The sequence below is a fragment of the Pezoporus flaviventris genome, unplaced genomic scaffold (genome assembly GCF_033815535.1).
Source record: "Pezoporus flaviventris isolate CSIRO_AGI_PZ_B2104156 unplaced genomic scaffold, CSIRO_AGI_Pfla_v1 ptg000037l, whole genome shotgun sequence".
Classification (NCBI taxonomy): Eukaryota; Metazoa; Chordata; class Aves; order Psittaciformes; family Psittacidae; genus Pezoporus; species Pezoporus flaviventris.
The window spans coordinates 9,333,095-9,351,833 of NW_026892585.1; the positions used below are offsets into that span (position 1 = coordinate 9,333,095).

General features: G+C 42.0%; 1 protein-coding gene across 9 annotated transcripts in view; it reads right to left on the minus strand.

Annotated features, from left to right (window-relative positions):
* Positions 1-18,739, minus strand: part of HECW1 (HECT, C2 and WW domain containing E3 ubiquitin protein ligase 1) — a 250,356-nt gene that overhangs the window by 73,401 nt on the left and 158,216 nt on the right. For 6 of the 9 annotated variants that reach the window (XR_009745349.1, XM_061464617.1, XM_061464613.1 and 3 more), the window contains 4 exons: positions 17,742-17,911; positions 5,054-5,196; positions 2,972-3,072; positions 457-1,818 (listed from right to left, as the gene is read on the minus strand). Coding sequence is in view for 8 of the 9 variants with exons in the window: in XM_061464617.1 (XP_061320601.1) it covers positions 457-1,818; positions 2,972-3,072; positions 5,054-5,196; positions 17,742-17,911 (1,776 nt within the window). In the remaining variant the exon portion in view is untranslated. The remainder of the gene's footprint in view (positions 1-456; positions 1,819-2,971; positions 3,073-5,053; positions 5,197-17,741; positions 17,912-18,739) is intronic. The other 3 variants (XM_061464615.1, XM_061464618.1, XM_061464619.1) reach the window with 3 other exon arrangements.

The following is an 18,739-nucleotide window of genomic DNA, read 5'->3' on the forward strand; positions in this document are numbered from 1 at the left end:
TACAAATCATACACAGAAACTGGCCTAGAACTTTAGCTGGTGTAAATCAGCATCTCTGCCCTTTGACAAGCACAAGCTGGTCCCCTTACTGACTACCAGAGACATGGCAGCACATCAGAATGTGAAATGAAACAATCCCAAGAAATAAGGAATGAGTTGGTGGATGTGGTAATTCTGATCTGCCACATAAAACACGGTAGCTAATCTTGATTTTACAATGATGCATGTGTATCTACAGGAATCTGTATACACAGATCCCCACCTGATTTATCTGGTTTGGCTGGGATTTTTAAGGACAGGCTCAATTATACAACCTTCCCTGATATCTGGCCCAGCTCACAGCCCCCAAATTTGTACGAAATAAACTGTGAGCAATCTGAGACCTTGATTATCTGATGCCTTCTGTGACATCCAGATAATCAGGGTTGCTCAGCGCATCAATTCTCAGGATCTAACCTTCTCTTCTGCTGCTTGGACCTGCTACTGGGGTGTCTAGACTCTCTGCAGCTCTTTGTGGGTTCCCACCATGAGCTACTAGTTCATCTGGCCACTGGGAGGAGCCATCCACTTGCTCCCTGTCCAGCTCAGGGCTCTGCACTGAATCTGGCACTGACTCGAAAGCACTGTTTTCTTCCTCATCATCATCCTGTGAGGAAAAGACCGTGCTCTCGGAAATCTTTGCACTGTCGACAGAGGAGAAGCGGGTATGGCTGGAGAAGCGATTGTTACTGTCATAACAGGAGGTGCTGTAGCATGAAGTGCTGTAGCAGGAGGTACTGTAGCAGGAGGTGCTGTAGCAAGAGGGGCTGTAGCAAGAGGTGTCGCACGCCTCACACTCGTCACCATTGGGCCTGGAGCTTGACTCGCTCTCGCTTCCTGTCCTGGGGTGTTCCCCATCCAACAGCCCATCATTTAATTCAGAGAGTTGCTCATCCAAGGTTCCAGGAGGCACCGTGCTCTGGCTGAAGTTCTCTTCAGCCTCATGTTCCAGAGGTGGCTCTGCTGCCACTGTCTCACTCTCACTGACCACCTCTTTATCCAACGCCTCCTTGACTGTAGATTCCTCATCGTTCTCCCCAGCATTGCCACCATCTTGGTCTTCTTCCCCATCGCTGCTCATCTGTGCGGAGGGCAGACTGTGGAGCAGGTTGTGGATCCGTATGTAGTGTGTGCGAGGGGTCTCTGGCTCACCACAAGCTGAAGCTATGACTGTCTCGAGTTCAGACACAGGCAGGGAGCATGGCCTGTTTTTCCTCTTTGCCGTGGTCCTCAGTTGCAGCTTGTTGTCTTCTTCCTCCTGGGCTGCAGCCCCTTCTTCCTGACTTTTCTCTACGTCCTTGCCAGCATGCACATCTGCACTCACCTCATCAGTATCTAACGTTTCGATGCTGGTCAAGACTTCACCATCTCCCTGAGTACCAGAATTGACATTGTTATTTTCCCTAACTTCAGTCTCAGGAGGAGACATGCAAGCCAGCAGAGCCAGCTGCTCCGTGAGGTCCGTAGCACTCAAAGAAGGCAGTGCTTCTCCTGGGATGGATTCCAAGGGCTCAGGAACTTGCACTGTATCAACCTCCCCATCTCCTGCTAGCTCTTCATTTAAGCTGTTCTGGTTGACTTCCCCAGGAGGTTTGACAGCCCCTGGGCTATCGACACTGTTCACACTGTATCCATTTAGCTGTTCTGGAGCTGTACTTTCTGAGGTCACTGTGTTGATGCATGGAGGCTCACCGAGGCTTTCCTCTGTGGGGTTGTTCACGGGGCTTTCCTGGAGTTCAGCTGGCTCAGGATCTGCACTAATGGAGACCTCTTCATCATCTGTATGAGATAGGAAAAGAAATTACTTACTCCTTTAACAAGAAGTGTTGACTGAACCAGAAGCTTGGCTGTGGGGGCACAGGTATCCACAGCAATCTGAGAAAATTGAAAGCATAAATTACAGTGTGAAATGAGTGGGAAACTGAGAAACTATCAAGAAATGACACATTTTTTGTTTTGCTAGGCAGTCTTTGTAGAGTGGATTTAACAATCAGGGGGCTTACTAATGATGATAATCTGTATGCAGCACCCTGCCTCCTTGCAACATAACCTGAAGGAAACAGGTTCTTGAAACTACTCTTTGAGACAAACTGGCATTGGAGGGAATATCATGGGTATGACAATGAAGTCTTTTAATGAAGTTTTTCTTGTCATGCTGAAGCTGACAGCACACCACAACAGAGAACGTAGACTTTTTCACACCACTGAAAGGCAGAAGCTTTCCCCAATACATCCTTTGATGTGATCCTCAACTGTACCACCTCCTCCCAGATACCAGACAAGCTGGGGTCTTTCACGCCATCCCAAGTGTACCTGAGAGGGCACTAGCACAGAGATGCAAGGAGCCCCCAAGCAACGCTCTTGAGATATTGACATGAAAGCCAAGGTTCAAACTTACACCATCATGACAGTGACTTCCTAATAACTACAAGAGAAAGTTAACCAAAACCAAACCAAAAGGGAGGGAAGGAGGGGAACATTGATTATTTTACTTAGGTTTTTCATTAAAAATAATCAAAATAACATAGTTTCTAACAATCTTTACTATTACATTCTCTGTTTTTATTTATGAAGTGATGAAATTCAGATGACTGCAAGTGTCCATGTAAGCAGTTCCCCAGGACAGGTAATTGAGGAGCAGATGATAATTTAGTTTTCCATCCTCTTCTCTCCCAGTGATGTGGCAGAGTATTTGAAACAGCCAAGAACAGATGAACATGAGACACCAGTACCTCTAAGCTAAGGGGAAACAGGGAAGAAGCTGTGACTCACAATGCATCCTGTGATGGGGAACTTTATGGACTGTCCTTTGCTCATGAGTGTACCTAAAGTCCCAGAGCAGTCAGGAATAAATTCAGATTTCTGAGGAGAAAGAATGCAAAGCAAAAAAGAACAAGACCTAGATAAATGATAGATTAAGACTGAGAATTACCTGGATGGATGGAAGAAGTTATCTCAAATCGGAACTGCAGCTGGCCACTGACATGATCTGTAGGAAGCCTGCGACCCAGAGTGTAGCTTACAACCCTGTCCCTGCAAGAAAACAGATATTGTCACAATAGACTATAACCTACCCAACATCTACTGTGCATAGATAAAGCTGCTGTGGCCTACAAATACACACAGTGGTTTTCCAAGGCTATTCAACCCAGCCATGAGGGCATGTTGACTTCCATACGAGAGAAAGAATGGCAGAGAAGGAGAGGACAATGTCTTCAATTACAATGGAAAAGCTGAATCAGTGACTAGACAGGCTTCTGGGATACACAAGCACGTATGCATATATATATAGAGAGAGAGAAGGGTGGGAATGGAACTTCTGCAGTATGGGTATGAAAATACCGACACGGGAAGCAAACAACTCCCACTTCTGCTATTGTAGCAAGATTCCCTGCTGATCTGACCTTACCTATCCTTCCGTAGAACCTCACTTTTCTGTATTTCCTTCCCTTCACCATCTGCATAAAATTCAGCTTTCCTGGTCTTTCCTTTAATACCCTGTACAGGACAGTCCCCGCTTACCACCTTCTCTTTCCAAACTGGCTGAATGACTGCTCTTCATCTCTTTCCACCCCTCTTACCTCTATGAAGCTGAAATATCAGGAGAACACCTTCCTGACAAGGTTGATCAATGACTCCATTCTGTCCTTGTGCAGGTCCCTCCCTTTGCCACACTTCATCCACCCCTCAGAACAGAATGAAACTACAGAAGAGATTAACTTCCCAGCTGCCCAAAATGAGGCTGAATCAATGTTTGCAAAGCATTTCTTGAGTGTAAAGGGTTCACTAAATATTTATGCATCTTTGAAGAAACATAGTTCATTTCCAGTTGGGCCCAATTATTTCCTAGGATATAGTTTCACATGCATCAGAAACTCATGTAAATGAGACGATCACAAGATTTGTGTATGACCTTTCTGAACTTGTGTGTATACTTCTCATTGAGCTTGCCTGAGATTTAAAAGCCACTATAGTATTAAAACTAAGCCAGAAAGTATATAATTAGATAGACAGTGTTTACAAAAAGGAAGTAAAATAGGAAGATATAATCAGAAGATGATGAGGAATCTTCTCATACAGAGGGAAGCCAATGATATCAGTTATAGGGCTCTACCTTCTCCAAGCTGTTCTTTTCCATCTGGTTTCTAAAAAGCTACTCAATCCTCTCTACATGAGAAACAGGGAGGTAGCTTAGTCCCTTCTGGTACATTCAGCTGTCAATATCACAGCCAGTTTCTGAACCAGCTGTTCGAAAACACTTCCAACAAGCTCAGCTTCCTGCTGTTCTGCTGAATTGAGATCCAATTTTCAGAATTGCCTTCTTGGAAACTGCATTGTGTATGCTCTCCTCAGGAGATGACTCTTTCTCTCCCCACTCCTCAAGGTCTGAACCTTACAAGTTTAGAACCAACTTTTTGGTTTTGAATACTACCTATCTTCCTCAAATTGGTTTGTGTTACTTTGGCAGCATACACCTTCCCAGGACTTTCATGCAAAGGGGAAGCAGGGCAGGGCTTGTGAGCTCAAGTGAAGTGGTTATTCCTTGGTAGTAGGGTAGGGTCAGAAAGATTTAGCTACAACATGCCACAGTTTTTTTTTTTTTAATAGTATTTCCACTGTCCAGAAATTAAAGGGAGGAGGAACAGGTCTGGCACAATTTTAGCCCATAGGTAATTCCCTGAAACATGAAAACAGCCTGTTGATAACATTAAAAGAATATTAATATTGAAAATATTGCACTCTCCATATTCGCAGCCATAATATACAAAACAGTCTTCTTTCCTAAACGCCAGTTCTCACTTTTCCAAATGCAATGGATAAGGTTACAGAGGGAATTCTTTTTCTGGCCCATAGTCCTATAAATTCTAATTAAGACCAAGATAATTCATCAGACAACTGTCAGTCTAATAACTCCTCCTCAACATCATTATATCACTATAACGATATCTCACCAGGGACTTCAAAACAGCAACACACTTGTTAAACATCAGAGTAGCATAAGCAGCAAATTTACCCTATGGCATGTCTTTCCAAGAGGCGCTGAACTGGCATAGAGAGTTTTCCCAGGAAGCGCTTGATGATGGGCCGGCTCTTTGCAAATTTGTCTTTAACTTCTATTTCCAGGACATCCGTGGGTAGGGAGACAAAGCTGAATTGCTGCAATAAAGGAAGAGCACAGGACATGAAGCTGATGGCTGGGCAAAACAGTATACAGTTGCTCATGGCTTATGGACCTTTGTAAGCCTCTGGCTTTTTCACAGGACAGAAACAGTCCTTGCACCCCAAGGCACAAGCCTACAAAATAAAAAGAGCTTGGCCTCAAAGCAGGCAGGTGAAAGTACCTATAGGGGCTGCGTAATGCTGCAGAAGCAGGCTTGAGGAATGCATGGATTTCATTGATTCATGTCATGGTAGCACCCAAACACTTCAAACAAGGCTTGCCAATGGTAAGGACGCTATACCTACAGAAATCTAATGAACTCTGCCCTAGCAATGGTCACTGATCTAAATGTAATTGAACAGATTTTATGTTGGTTTTCTTTTTTCTTTCCTTTATTTCCCCTCCCTCCCTGCCCCAAGACCTAAAAACATTAAAAAGCTGCACATAAGTACAACTGAATTGGCAGCCTGAAGAGATGTTTACTCAGCATTTCCCTCCAAGTGAATTTAGTCCTCTTTACAATCGTGTGGCCATTTGTGGTACTTTGGCTGGGAGGCACACCTCAGCAACTGAGAAGTGAGGATCTAGTGAGGTGAAGGATCACAGTTTTCAGATACATCCCTCTGTTGCTCTGTTGCTCATCCCTGTCCCAACTCTAAAAGGAAAAACTCTGACAATACTGTTTATGTGGACCAAGTCCCTAACCTGGTTTACAGCATGGTCCCACAAAGAGCTAAGCCAAAAGGTGAGACAGGGCACAGGCTACTGGAACAAACAATACAGGGGAAGATAGGAATGGCACCATCTAAAACTGTTGCTGCTACCAAGTGCTTTGAAACATGTGTCCACCACCTCAGCCAAACTGGTTTTAAAAAGATCAATTTTTATTTTTTAGTAATATTTCAATAAGCTTTTAGGGACTGTGTGCATGCAAAGCTGAGGTAGGAACACAGAGGGTGATATTTTAGGTTGCAGGAGCAAGGAAATCCATGTGTACAGGTTGTAAACCTGGGAGGATTAGGGCACCTGGAGAGGCTTGTATCTCCCCAAAGGGAAAGCAAAGCTCTGGTTAGTGAAAATAGTGAAAAGCAAATGTATTAGATAACTTGGCCCTGCTATCTCCAAGACTGGCTCAATCCAGCACACACTTGGAGCTGGTGACATAGGTCACAATCATTTTTCCAAACAGACCTGCTAGTACTAGTATATCATTATTCAAAGAAAGCACATCTCTGCTGTGGTGTGCAGTAGTAGCAAAGCTGTAAGGTTGCTGTTCACCTCACAGAAAGGTCAGCATTGAACCAGAAGACAACCTCTGTAGTAAGTGAATACTGAGATGGATGAAAGGATTTTCTAGCTTTCCCGCTGCCAAAACCAATCTTCACAACAGAATCATGCTCTGGGTTATTGAGGCCTGAGTTAAGCCCTAAATTGCTTGCTCTATTGAATCATGATCTAATTTTCAGAAATGCTCAATTCAAACAGCTTCAAGTGAAACCAGTAAGCGGGATATTCTGTTAATCAGGCCCTGCAAAAATGCAAATCATCAGAGAAATACAATTCAAGTAACAGCAAAAGTGTTACTTAATTCTTATTTTCTTCTATATCTTTGCAACAAAGGAGGTTACCAAAGAAGATAAACCTAACAAAAAGGAGAACATTAATTCTCCATGTATATTGAAAGTTGCTTTATAAAACTAAGTTGTATTATCATTACTGTTTCACCTGCTAAAAAACCCTCTGATAACTGCCATTTTATGACACTTACAATGAAACCAGAAGGGAATTAACTTTTAACTGAACAAGGGTATTGTAACATACAGCAATTTGCCATTTAATGAATTCTCTATTACTCTTCTGTTGACACCTCTACTGTAAAAAAGTTTCTGTGGGGTAGAGCATGCACACACACAGGTGAAAGGCTGAACTGTTCATAAGTGGAAAGTAAAACGTAGGTTACTGATCTGCACCTTCCTATGTAATTAGTATTTTGTCTTGTACAGCTCTGAAGCAAATCAGACTCTGCTTGTGTGTTTGTTTCCATAGTATCAGGTAGAACCAAGCCTGACAGCTCTTTCCTTGCACAAGAAACACACTGACATTTCCAGAGTAATTCTCAGCACCTGAGCAGTGAGTATGGATGCACAAAGCAAGGTGTTCTGGCATCAACCAAAGGAAATATCATTTTTTCCTTGAACAGGAGTGCCCCTCAGATGTACAAATGCCAGGATATTCCATGCAATCTGGAAAATCAAACTTTGTTCTGATTTCTTCACCTGCCAACCACACTGCATGCGAGGACACATGAGACTGCCCTGTGACCAGCCTCTTGTCCATGATCACAGTTCCTAAATGGTTCCTCTGGGAGGCTGTTTCAATGAATAAACCAGCAGCATTTTGGAAATGCAATTAAGCCATTAAAACCAGAAGCTTTCTGTGGTGAAGCTGAAAGGTTTTGCCATTTGAAGACAACTGCAGTTTGAGATCAAAAGTGAACTCAGTGAAATGGGTTTGGAGACAACTTGTAAAATAGTGATAATTTTACATCATTCAGTTTTCCGCTACCTAAACACTCGGTCCTGCTGGTGCTCTCCTGTAGTAGTGGGCAAGATCGTTCTAAGGCAATCCCTGACTGTGGATGCTTCAGGCCCAGGCCATCCAAACTCAAAAGCCCAAAGGGATCCTTGTTTGAAGAACACACAGGCCTCTGGCCCTTTGAAAGATGGATCCCAGCAGAACACCTCGGTTTGAGAACTCAGAAGCTTTTAAATACATTTTCAAAACCATCAATCACTTTTGAAAACACGCAGGCTCTGGTGATATTTAAAGATGGTACTGCTGTGCTTGCATGTGGAAGTAAACCTCCATCAAACCCACGTCTTCTTCCCTTCCTTCACCTTCTGTTTGGACAGGTGTCAGCCCCCATAACTTAGCCATGAAACACTAGCTGCATTTACGTTGTTCAAAGCCTTGGCCTTTACTATTCTATCTGGAAGAGAAAGGACCCTGTGTTTCATGGTCATCTTCAATATAGTTATCCTAACACAGTAGTCATATATCATTTCATGGTTGCACAGAAAAAAAAAGAATACAAGAACTTCAGCTCAAATGAGCTCAAATATCTTATTTTAACAAAACTTCCCGTTTTTCTGGCAGTCGCTCCTTGAAGCTGGATTCTCTCATGTTTTGCAGCTAGTATTGGCTACCATGCATTTTCCTTCCCAATCTAAGACAGCAATCTGCAAGCTGTATATTTTCATTGGGGTCACAGCTCATTCTGGGGGCTTGTTCATTGGTTTGGGTTTTTTTTGCCCCAAAAATGTAAGTTCCTTTGATCACCACCATTAGTGCAAACTCTGCAAGACTGGTCAATAACTTCCTGGAACCTGCTAGAATCCAAAGACACTAAAGTTTACAGTGAGACTAACTGGATGTAGAAGGGTGTACTGAAGTTTACATAAATGGGCTTTTTCTTCTCAAAGAACAAAGTGAACATGTAATTTCTGGCAGTTTTTATATTCTGATGTTTCAAAAGCTTTAGCCTCTCCAGTTGTCCAGAGCTCCGCCAAACTTGACAATGGCTGCATGGATGTGGTTTGTGATTTCATCTGAGGCTTTATTTGTACTTGAATACAAAAACACTCAAAGGAAGTAATGGATTTCAACACATTTGCAAAGTCATCTACCAAAACAACTATAGTTTCATGGCTAAAACCCCACCCAAGGAAAAGACTTTGCCTAATGACCGATTCTGTATTTATTTGGATAACAGCAGAAAACAGGACACATGGGAAGAACAATCCACAAATTTTAAGTGATGGCTAGAACTTGATGTCTTTACTTGATCCCTAACTGAAATCCAAGTAAAATGCATTATATAAAATGGGGGAGGAGGGGGGAGGGAACTCTTTCAAGGAATAACTGGATCCAAAATTTATGTATGATCTACAGCAGGCAGTAGATGAACAGCTAAGAAACAGTAAGTTAAATCTCTATTTTCTGATTAGCCCAAACCAGTAATTACCTACAATGTTAATTACCTACAATGCTGCATTAGTCACAGTGCATTACCCTGTATATCACATCAACTACTGCTTGGTACAAAATGACTCTTAAAACTTGAGATGATACATGACACAGCACACTCCACTGAAGAGATGGCAGATTGCCTCAATGAAACTGCCAAGAAATTACCATTAAGAACAACCTGTTTCTCACAGGGTGCCTGGCCCTCAGAACAGTCTCAGATGCCATTTTGTCCATGTGATATATCCCCCTGTCTGATCCTTACCAACTAGGGATGAGAGGGCTGCTCTTTATAGGTTATAGATGAGTGGAGATCTTAGACACCCTCACAGCGAGGAGTACTACTGGAAGGATGAGGTGGTGAACCAGCTGCCCCTGTGTCTGATCTGGAAGACCCCCAGATTTAAGGCTTTGGAAGTGAGTGTAAGCAAGCTCTGAGAGCTGAGCTCCAAAGGGGAAGACCTTTTAATTTCCCTTTACAAAGGTCTTAGGACTGTACAAGAAATCATAGAATCATAGAATTGTTAGGGTTGGAAACTACCTTAAGATCATCTAGTTCCAACCCCCCTGACGTGGGCAGGGACACCTTATGCTAAATCATATCACCCAAGGCCTCGTCCAACCTGGTCTTGAACACTGCCAGGGATGGAGCATTCACAACTTCCCTGGGCAACCCATTCCAGTGCCTCACCACCCTAACAGGAAAGAATTTCCTCCTTATATCCAATCTAAACTTCCCCTGTTTGAGTTTTAACCCATTACCCCTTGCCCTGTCACTACAGTCTCTAATGAAGAGTCCCTCTCCAGCATCCCTATAGGCCCCCTTCAGATACTGGAAGGCTGCTATGAGGTCTCCACGCAGCCTTCTCTTCTCCAGGCTGAACAGCCCCAACTTCCTCAGCCTGTCTTCATACAGGAGGTGCTCCAGTCCCCTGATCATCCTCGTGGCCTCCTCTGGACTTGTTCCAACAGTTCCATGTCCTTTTTATGTTGAGGACACCAGAACTGCACACAATACTCCAGGTGAGGTCTCACAAGAGCAGAGTAGAGGGGCAGGATCACCTCCTTCGACCTGCTGGTCACGCTCCTTTTGATGCAGCCCAGGATACTGTTGGCTTTCTGGGCTGCAAGCGCACACTGTCTGCTCATGTTCATAAACATGAACATGAAAATGGTTATCTGTCAGGTGGATTCCTAAAAGGAAGCTGTATGCAGAAAGTCTGAAGACAAGGAATGATTGAACATCCCTGATATACTGTCACAAGCAGCGGTAAGGAGGCCTTGGGGAGACTGATGTTTCCTGATCCTTGGAACACACTGGTCATATCTGCAATGGGAAGACGTGGTACAATGTGAATGGCTCTGGAGAGCAAAGCAGCTGGTGCTGTGCACCTGATTACCACATCCAGACATGCTGCAAGGGTTTTCCTACAAAGTAACTCCAGGCTGGTGCCCTGGGCTAAACTCCCGTTATCATCTGAAAGGTGTCTGGTGCACTCCTGAAGCACATCTCTTGGCTTAGCTTTCACTGAGAGTAATTCAGTTCACATGCTTTCAGACTGCTGAGTGGTGTCTTTAGTGGGTAGAGCAGGAGATCTGCCTTGAAACTGCTCTCTTGAATGGAATGAAAACAGTATTGTAGATGGACCCACTGAATCATTAAGAACTACGATCTATAGAAGTTAGCATTTGTATTATTTTCCCAGTATCTTTTTCAATTATTTTCTTTTTTGGGTGTTCTTGCACTCCTCTGGAACTATGATAGATAGGAAATAGACTTGATCTAGAAGCAAAGTCATTGCATCTCTCTACTGTCCCCACTTAGCCGTTTGTCAACAGCCGTCCCATTTGTCAGAGTGGCAGGAGATCCAACAATTGCTTTAATCCTACACACCTAATGAAAAGATAGGAGTAGTAGAACAGCAGACAGAGACTCTATTAATTCCTCACTAAGAGAGAATCTGCATCATTATAGCACATCTTACTGGACACTGAAGAATCTGTACCAGACACAGCCTTAAAACGTGCCTGCCAAAGGAAAAGCTTTAGCTGGTATTTCCTCAGGCAATCAACAAGCCATAAGTAATTATTTCTACTTAATTATAGAAATACAGAGAAGGGAGGGAGTGGGAAAAGCAAGAGTGGAGAGAATCACATCAACGTATTAAGTCTTCTTGGGCTAGCAGTGTATCATCAGTTCTGGCTCTAGTTGTTAGCAAGTCATTAGGATTCTCTTTCCATTTACACAGATTTTATACAGCCACCTCCTACAGATTCACTCTCACAGGGACACTAATCAGAATCAAAGCTACCTAGATCCTGCTGACACATTCATTGTCTCACACCATCTCAGTGACCGAAAAGCGAATCTGATTTTACACTACTGCTGCCATCTTCAAGCAAGATCTGAAAACACTGTAGTAAACGCCACTGAAGAAGTTTCAGACATTAATCTGCTTTTCAGGGCCTGTTTGCTTCCAGACCCAGCAATGGTTTTACAGACAGAGATGATTAATTTTCTTAATGTGAACAGATCTTGTGGGGGTTTAATACACAACTTACATACGGCAAACGAAGGCATGTGCTTATGCTGACCTGGCAGAATACATCTATATCCACTTATAAGATTAACAGAACCATTTCCAGAGCTCTAGATGAGTTTTCAAGAAAGGCAACTAATGATGATGATTAATTTCTGTGCTTTATTTTTACCAATATTATTTACATCCCTGAATATGGGCAGATCACCGTGATCAGCTCTCAGTAACACTATCAAGGAAACTGTTAAAATGAACACAGTATGCCCATTAGCACCAATTAGACAAGTTAAGTGCAAGTCAAGTTCTTTAACAATAGTCAGCATAATAACTGGTGAAAGGTAGATAAATTAATACATTGGTGATAGGAAGAACTAGGCTCTTGATTTGGAGCTGAATAAACTACAGAATTAAAAAGAAAATTTATTTGAGATATCCGTCATACCACAGGGATGATAAAAGTTGAAGCAAATCTTAAAAGGCTGTAAATTACATTGGATGGATGAAGACAGACTTAGTCTTTCAGCTGAATATTTCATTAGTGGGCTCCCTGTTTCAAATACTTTATTGAAACAACTACACTTCTAATGTACTCACCACTCTCCATCTGTATCCCCATTCAAAAACCTTCTCTACGTATCTCTTCTCCCCCATATAATGCTACGCATATGAACAACAGGGTAAGAGCAAAGGGAATTCCAGATTCTTAAAACTTACTACAGTGCTTCTCTATGGCAATACAAAATATTACAGTCAGAAGTGTCAAGCACAGAGTTCCACTGCTCCTAAAGGCTGGGACAGGCCTATGCGTCCTCTGACAGCACCCTGGAATTCAGCACTGACTGCAAGGTGCCAGATCCAATGCAGCACCTTATGCATGGCACGTTTGTTTGCCTTTTCCCTGCACTAAGAGGGATGCACAATATGTGGTGTTTTACTAAAGTTGAATTCAATCCTTTCTAATGAACTTCTTCAAAGTTGGACAGTGCCTTCAGCAAATTGGCTTCCTAGACTGCTCCCTCAGAACTCAGAATCACTAATCCCTCAGATTTCTTCTGTACTGAAAACAAGGAATAAAAAAAGTCTTTGCTAGTTCACATATTGCACAACACTCATCATGAATTCTCTCTGATGGCTTACATAGCTTTGCAAGATGTCTCTTACTCTATTAATGGCAAATTTCAGCCCTAAAACATTAGAAATTGAAAGAACTTCTGGATAAATCAACTGCAAACACTGCTTAAAGAGTCAGGGTTTTTCTTCATCTCTTACTAGCTCAGCATAGACTGAGCATATTTGAGCACTCTCATGAGCACTCATAAACAAGGTTAGTAAGACTGATAGTCTACTGGGATGCAGAAGTTGCAATTAAAAAGCATTTCAGAAGAATAACACATTAAAGATAAAACCTAGACAATTTTTTCACACCATAACTAATTTCTGGAGAAACTGAAGTTGTCTTGGGCTTTCACACTTCAATCATCACCAGATATTAAAATAACTACAGCTGTAAAATCACAGCTTTTCTGAGTAATCAAACTATGTTTTACACTTTACCTGTCCATGTGTGCAGAAATGTCATACACTGAAGCTACCGCCCACAAGGGTCCACTCAGTCCCAATGACGCCTTTAGCAAATTCATACTGAATTCACACTCTGGCTTTCATTGCACCTAAATTGCATTTATGCTTAGGTGTAAAGGCCTCCAATTTATGCAGCTGATTCTTTTGTATTTAGCAGTAAAAGGGAGAAAAAGACACCTAAGTTAAACAATAAATAAGTAGTTCAATCAGTGTGATGTTCCTTTTTTCATTAGGACTTCTGGTGAAATCATTCAATGGTTCTGTGAGCAGGACTGTCAGCATCTAGTGCTCTGAATATTAGATCAAAATTAGATCAAAAATAACCTACTTTAGGTTAAATTCATACCACTGATTCAAATACATTTAAGCATCCTTGCTAGTTTAGCTCTGGTCTGGAAAGACTCACCTTTTATGAAGTATCCCCTGCCTGTATCACTGTAGGTTTCTGCTACAATAGGTAGTATCTATCCTATCAGCCAACATAAAGCCTCAAGAGAAGCAGAATACTACCATAAACCCCATATAGCATGATACGGCTACTTTGACAAAGTGTCTTTCAGTCCATCATGCATCAGTCCAGCATTTATGATCACAGAATCAATGCCTGACTTACAAATCTGCATCACAACAAAGGAAGTTACAAACCAGCACTCAAGTCAGCTGGCATTCTTGCAGGCAGCATGCAAACCCATCACTGATGATGGCCTGCGCTAGAGAATCCCTATCTCCCCAAACTAACTCCTTCGGGCATTCAAGCCCCTGCCAGCTTCCTTCGTCTGCTTTTGTACTGGTAATCTGAAGAGACAGGTTATGTGGAAATCACGTGTTACATCTCTGAAAGGTTGTGGGTTATCTGAGGTGCAGAGAGTACAAGTTACACATGTGAAAATACTGTAATTCTGTTTATGAGATCTGACACGTTAACTACTATTTGTCAAGTGCTCTTGCAACGGAGTACTGAACACCTCTGCTTACACACATCAATTAAGTCACCAGTGAAACACAGCTATCTTCAGAGTGATAAGCAGCACTATTTTTGTGCATTGGCTATAATTTAACAGGATTTGTGAAGTCTGAGGCAAAGAAACAAACAGCGAAGCTGCAGGGAGTTGAGATAGTATTTATCCTAGTACTGGGCTCCCACTTTAAAGCAATCTATTCTTCCAGAGCTAGAACTACTAGAGTTGAAATTCAATGCATCATTTAACAGGTGACACTTCCTAACTGCTTTAACTATGCTGGATAGTTGCGACAGCCTATTTTATAGTCGTCTCACTGGCCATTCCTTGAAGCTCTCAATCCACTCACTAGTGAATGAACAGAAACTGAAGCAGCAGTTAGATCGAACTGTCACAGTTAAAGAATGTCTAAGCGAAAGTCCAGAGGCTTTAAGTACTTTATCTGCAAAACCATACAGAGAACTTCTTAACCAGCTGGAGGTATGTGAACTACTTTTTAAACCACTTTGCTTGGTTGCTTATGGTCCCCAGTGATCTCTATTGCTTCTCTGAACTCTCTGTCCCTTTACTGCTTGCTGACAAATTAATCTTCTTAAAAGGAGCTTCTTCCAAAGAACGTGACAGCAGACACATTGCCTCAATATGAATCAAAATGGGATAAGGTCATTATTTTTCTTGTATCAATATTAGAAGAGATGATCAACATTCACCTGTCTCTATTCTACTGGATGGACACAAGACTTGAGAAGTGGGCACTTCCTTTGCATTTTAAGTCAAACCAGCATGACAGGACAACTCACCCACTAGGCTGTTGATGCTCTTTGGACTGCCAGCACAATGTCTGCTTAACCTAAGGGTTTACAGTCAAGCTATGCAGTGCCATGTGCTGTCCAGGAACTCACTCACTTCATTTAACAGTATATAAGTTGCTGATATCACATGCTACTCCTCAATTAAAGAGCAATTTCCATTTCCTTATGTCCTCTTGTATTGCAAAACAGAGCAATGGAAGAACAGCTCTAAGTCAGGATAACTTCTGCTGAACAGTATTCGAACAGTCTGTGAATTTATGATCATCAACATTACATGAGACAGATGAGAAATTGCCTGAGGTCTCATGGTTATTTTGATAGTTTTATTTCCCTATTCCAGATTTTTTTCACGTTTAGCAGCCAAAACAAATTAGAATTCAACTGAGAAACAAACAAAAACCCCAACCAAAACCAACAAAACCACCCCTCCTCCCTCCCCCCAAAACCCCAACATTCCTCCCCTCCTTCTATTTACATGTGGTGACACAGAACCTTAGGAAAGAATCACACTTCTGAAACAATATATTGCCTAAAATATTTTTTGAGGAAAACAGCTAGCAACTGATCTATTTAATGGAATGGCAATGATTTCTCAGTATTTTTCCCTTCGTATATTCACTTCCATCAGTGAAAAGGGTAGACAGAAGAATAGCTACCACCATGATTCAGCAATAGCTTACAGTCTTCCGTTTCCCCTTGTCCCATAAAGGGACAAAGTTGAAGAAGATAAGGCCAAGGGTGGTCTGTGCAATAGAAACCAAGGTGGGTTTTCAGTAACAAAGACTTCAGAGTAGCTGATGTGCACAGACTGCAATACAAATGCATGCACTTAAACATCTCTGCTGAAGAGCTGAAGAGAATGCAGAGGGAGAACACGTTGGCTGTTTTAGACTCCTTAGCCACGAAGAGGCTGACAAGAGAAAGGGAGAAGCAGTGTGCTTGCGTGCAACCAGGAAAACCAGGGGTTGAAGAGAGAAGCTAGAAGCCAGCTGTGCTCTTCTGCTTTGTGATGTCCATAATTAGGCCATTTTATTGTTTCTCCTTTTCTCACTGCCGAGCTCTACTGGAAAAGAAGTGTCAGCCCACAAACTCAGCCATCCCACATGGCCTGAGGAGAAGACACCCTTGACATTTTATCAGGGCCAAATTCTTACTCTTTGGTTATTTTATCTTCCAGCAGTGCAAAAAGACCTTGAAATGAGAACAAATTTTATCGACTGGGGGCTGTCTTGGTTGAGAGAAGACCTTCTGACTGTTGTGCAATTCTGAAAAGCCTATTTTCAGCCTTCATCACTCTTTGGATAAGGAGAGTCTGTGTGCCATCTCAGCAGTTAACTGCCTGATACAGAATGGTGGGTCCACATTCGTATCCTGTGTCCTCCTCTGAATGTTAACTCCTGGCATCCACACTTGCTGCCAGCTCCCACAGTCACCCGTACTGAGCATGACACACACATACAGCAGATTTCCCCTTCATGCCTGTCTGCCTCTAGGCCTATGTCTTATGCATTTCACTGAAAGATCTCTGCCAGCTCCCTGATCTTCCATGTCAGTTCCAGCTCCTCAGCTTGGCCTGGGACTCCTCAGCCAGATACTTCTGATGCTTGGAGCCACACAGTAGTTACGGTTTGGTGGATGCCTCACGACAGGGGCTTCCACTTAATTAAGTCCTGTTAGAAGGCGTTTTTTTCAGACTTTCAAAGTTCTACCCCCTGCCACATAAACTCCCCCCTAGGCTCACCTGTCACATATTCTGATGTGGTACCCAGCTTCTTGAACATCCTCCTCCAGGTAGAGAATTCAGTGACATTTCTGCTGTCTTTTTTCCTGCCACTTACAGTGCCATGTCTATACAGCTTGACCTAATTATCCCCAAACCATTTTACAACTTGCATTTTAATTTGAATAAATCTATTTAGTCTATTTATTTACTTTATTTATTTACTCTTTCCTGCAGTGAAGATGCTGGTCTGACAGAGAATGACAGTAAATCACACCCATTACGTCAGGCGCCTTTAATTCCAAAGTGATTCTTTATTCTTTGCTGCCTGTTGCCATTCTGTGTGTAATTTAAAAACAGCAGGCAGCAATTGAACTCTCAGATCTCATTAATACCTCCTAAGCCCTTCCAACAAGAAGCAGCAGACTAGAGAGTATTTCTTCAAGGTGATGGGCAAATGTGCCAAAGTTGCTTTTAATTTATACTGCCACTGACACTTTTCAATCACATAGATTCTTTTCATTTGCTTGCTGTACTTCTTCTGCTTTATATAATGTCTCCTCTCAGTGTAAGAGCACCATGCAAAACTAGCAGCAGCCTTTCCGGCTATCCAAGTGTATTTTTCAATTCTGTTTTATGCTTGCCTTCAATAATTAACAACTTCATAAATTACAGCCATAAGGGACAACCTATACTGCAAGTTTTAGCGTATCAATCATCTTTGTAACTAGATATAAGCCTTTTGCGTTAAGACAAGAAGTCATGAAATGCATCAAGCACAGTTGGGTCAACAACTATTTAGCCAAGGAAGGAATTAAAATAAACCTGAAAAAAGTCCATAAGGATACTGCTAGAGTTATTTCTTGTAGTAAGAAAAGTCAGCTCAACACTCAGAGTACTTACCTCTCCTTGCCAGACTGGGTTAACAGTATTACACATGATCTTAGATCTCTTCTCCTGTCCATGGTGAGGGAGTGCTGGGAAGATGCTATGTTTTCCTGGCTGGATGGAAATCTTCAGATAAGGGTCTGGATTGAAGAACATTCCTTTCTTCAGACCAAAAGCCTGGAAATCTGAAAGAAAGTAAAAAACCTGATTATTTTTCACATTCCAAGTAACTCTCTGGTATGTGAGAAAAAGCATAAGGACACTGGTAAGGAATTCAAGTAATATGGCAGGGATATGAAAAAACTCACTGCTTCTTGTGAGGTAACATAAAGCCAAACCACGATGATCTTCTGATTTACGATTTACAAATGATTATATAATGAAATTGCAAGTTTTACAACCTGATTTTGCAGCATGAGCTGGCTTCTAAATAGGATTCATGCAACTTAAATTAAGTGATCTGCTGATTTTGCTAAGGAGCTAAGCACTTGCTCAGCCTGACTCAAGTGGCAGGACTCCTCTGAAAAAGAGATCCATTCATTTAATCACACAGACATGGCATTCAGTACCCAATGTATGTCACTTGCCCTAAATATCTCTTTTATCTTTCTACAAATCTTAGATTTTAGACCACTCTTTTTCTACAGGAGAGGCAATCTTATATTTTTCCCCACTTTAAAGCATTTCCTTCCCTCATGGGTTAACTTTACCTGTAGTAACTTAGTAAAACACTTGTATATAATGTTCAGATTCTAAGCAGGGCTTTATAGCTGCAGAACACCCAAGGAACATGAGTTGTGAAGACAAAAAATCCCCAGGCACTGATTTCAAAGTTTACTCATTGTGTTCTGAAGACAGACATAAAGTCCATTACGATGTGTCCCTGTGAAGCCAATGAAACACAAACCAATCTACAAGTATATCATTAATTCTGGCTCAACAGCTACAAATGAAAGCCTCTGACCTTATTCCAGATGCATTTTCTTTGGAATATATAAGCACTTACTCCTATT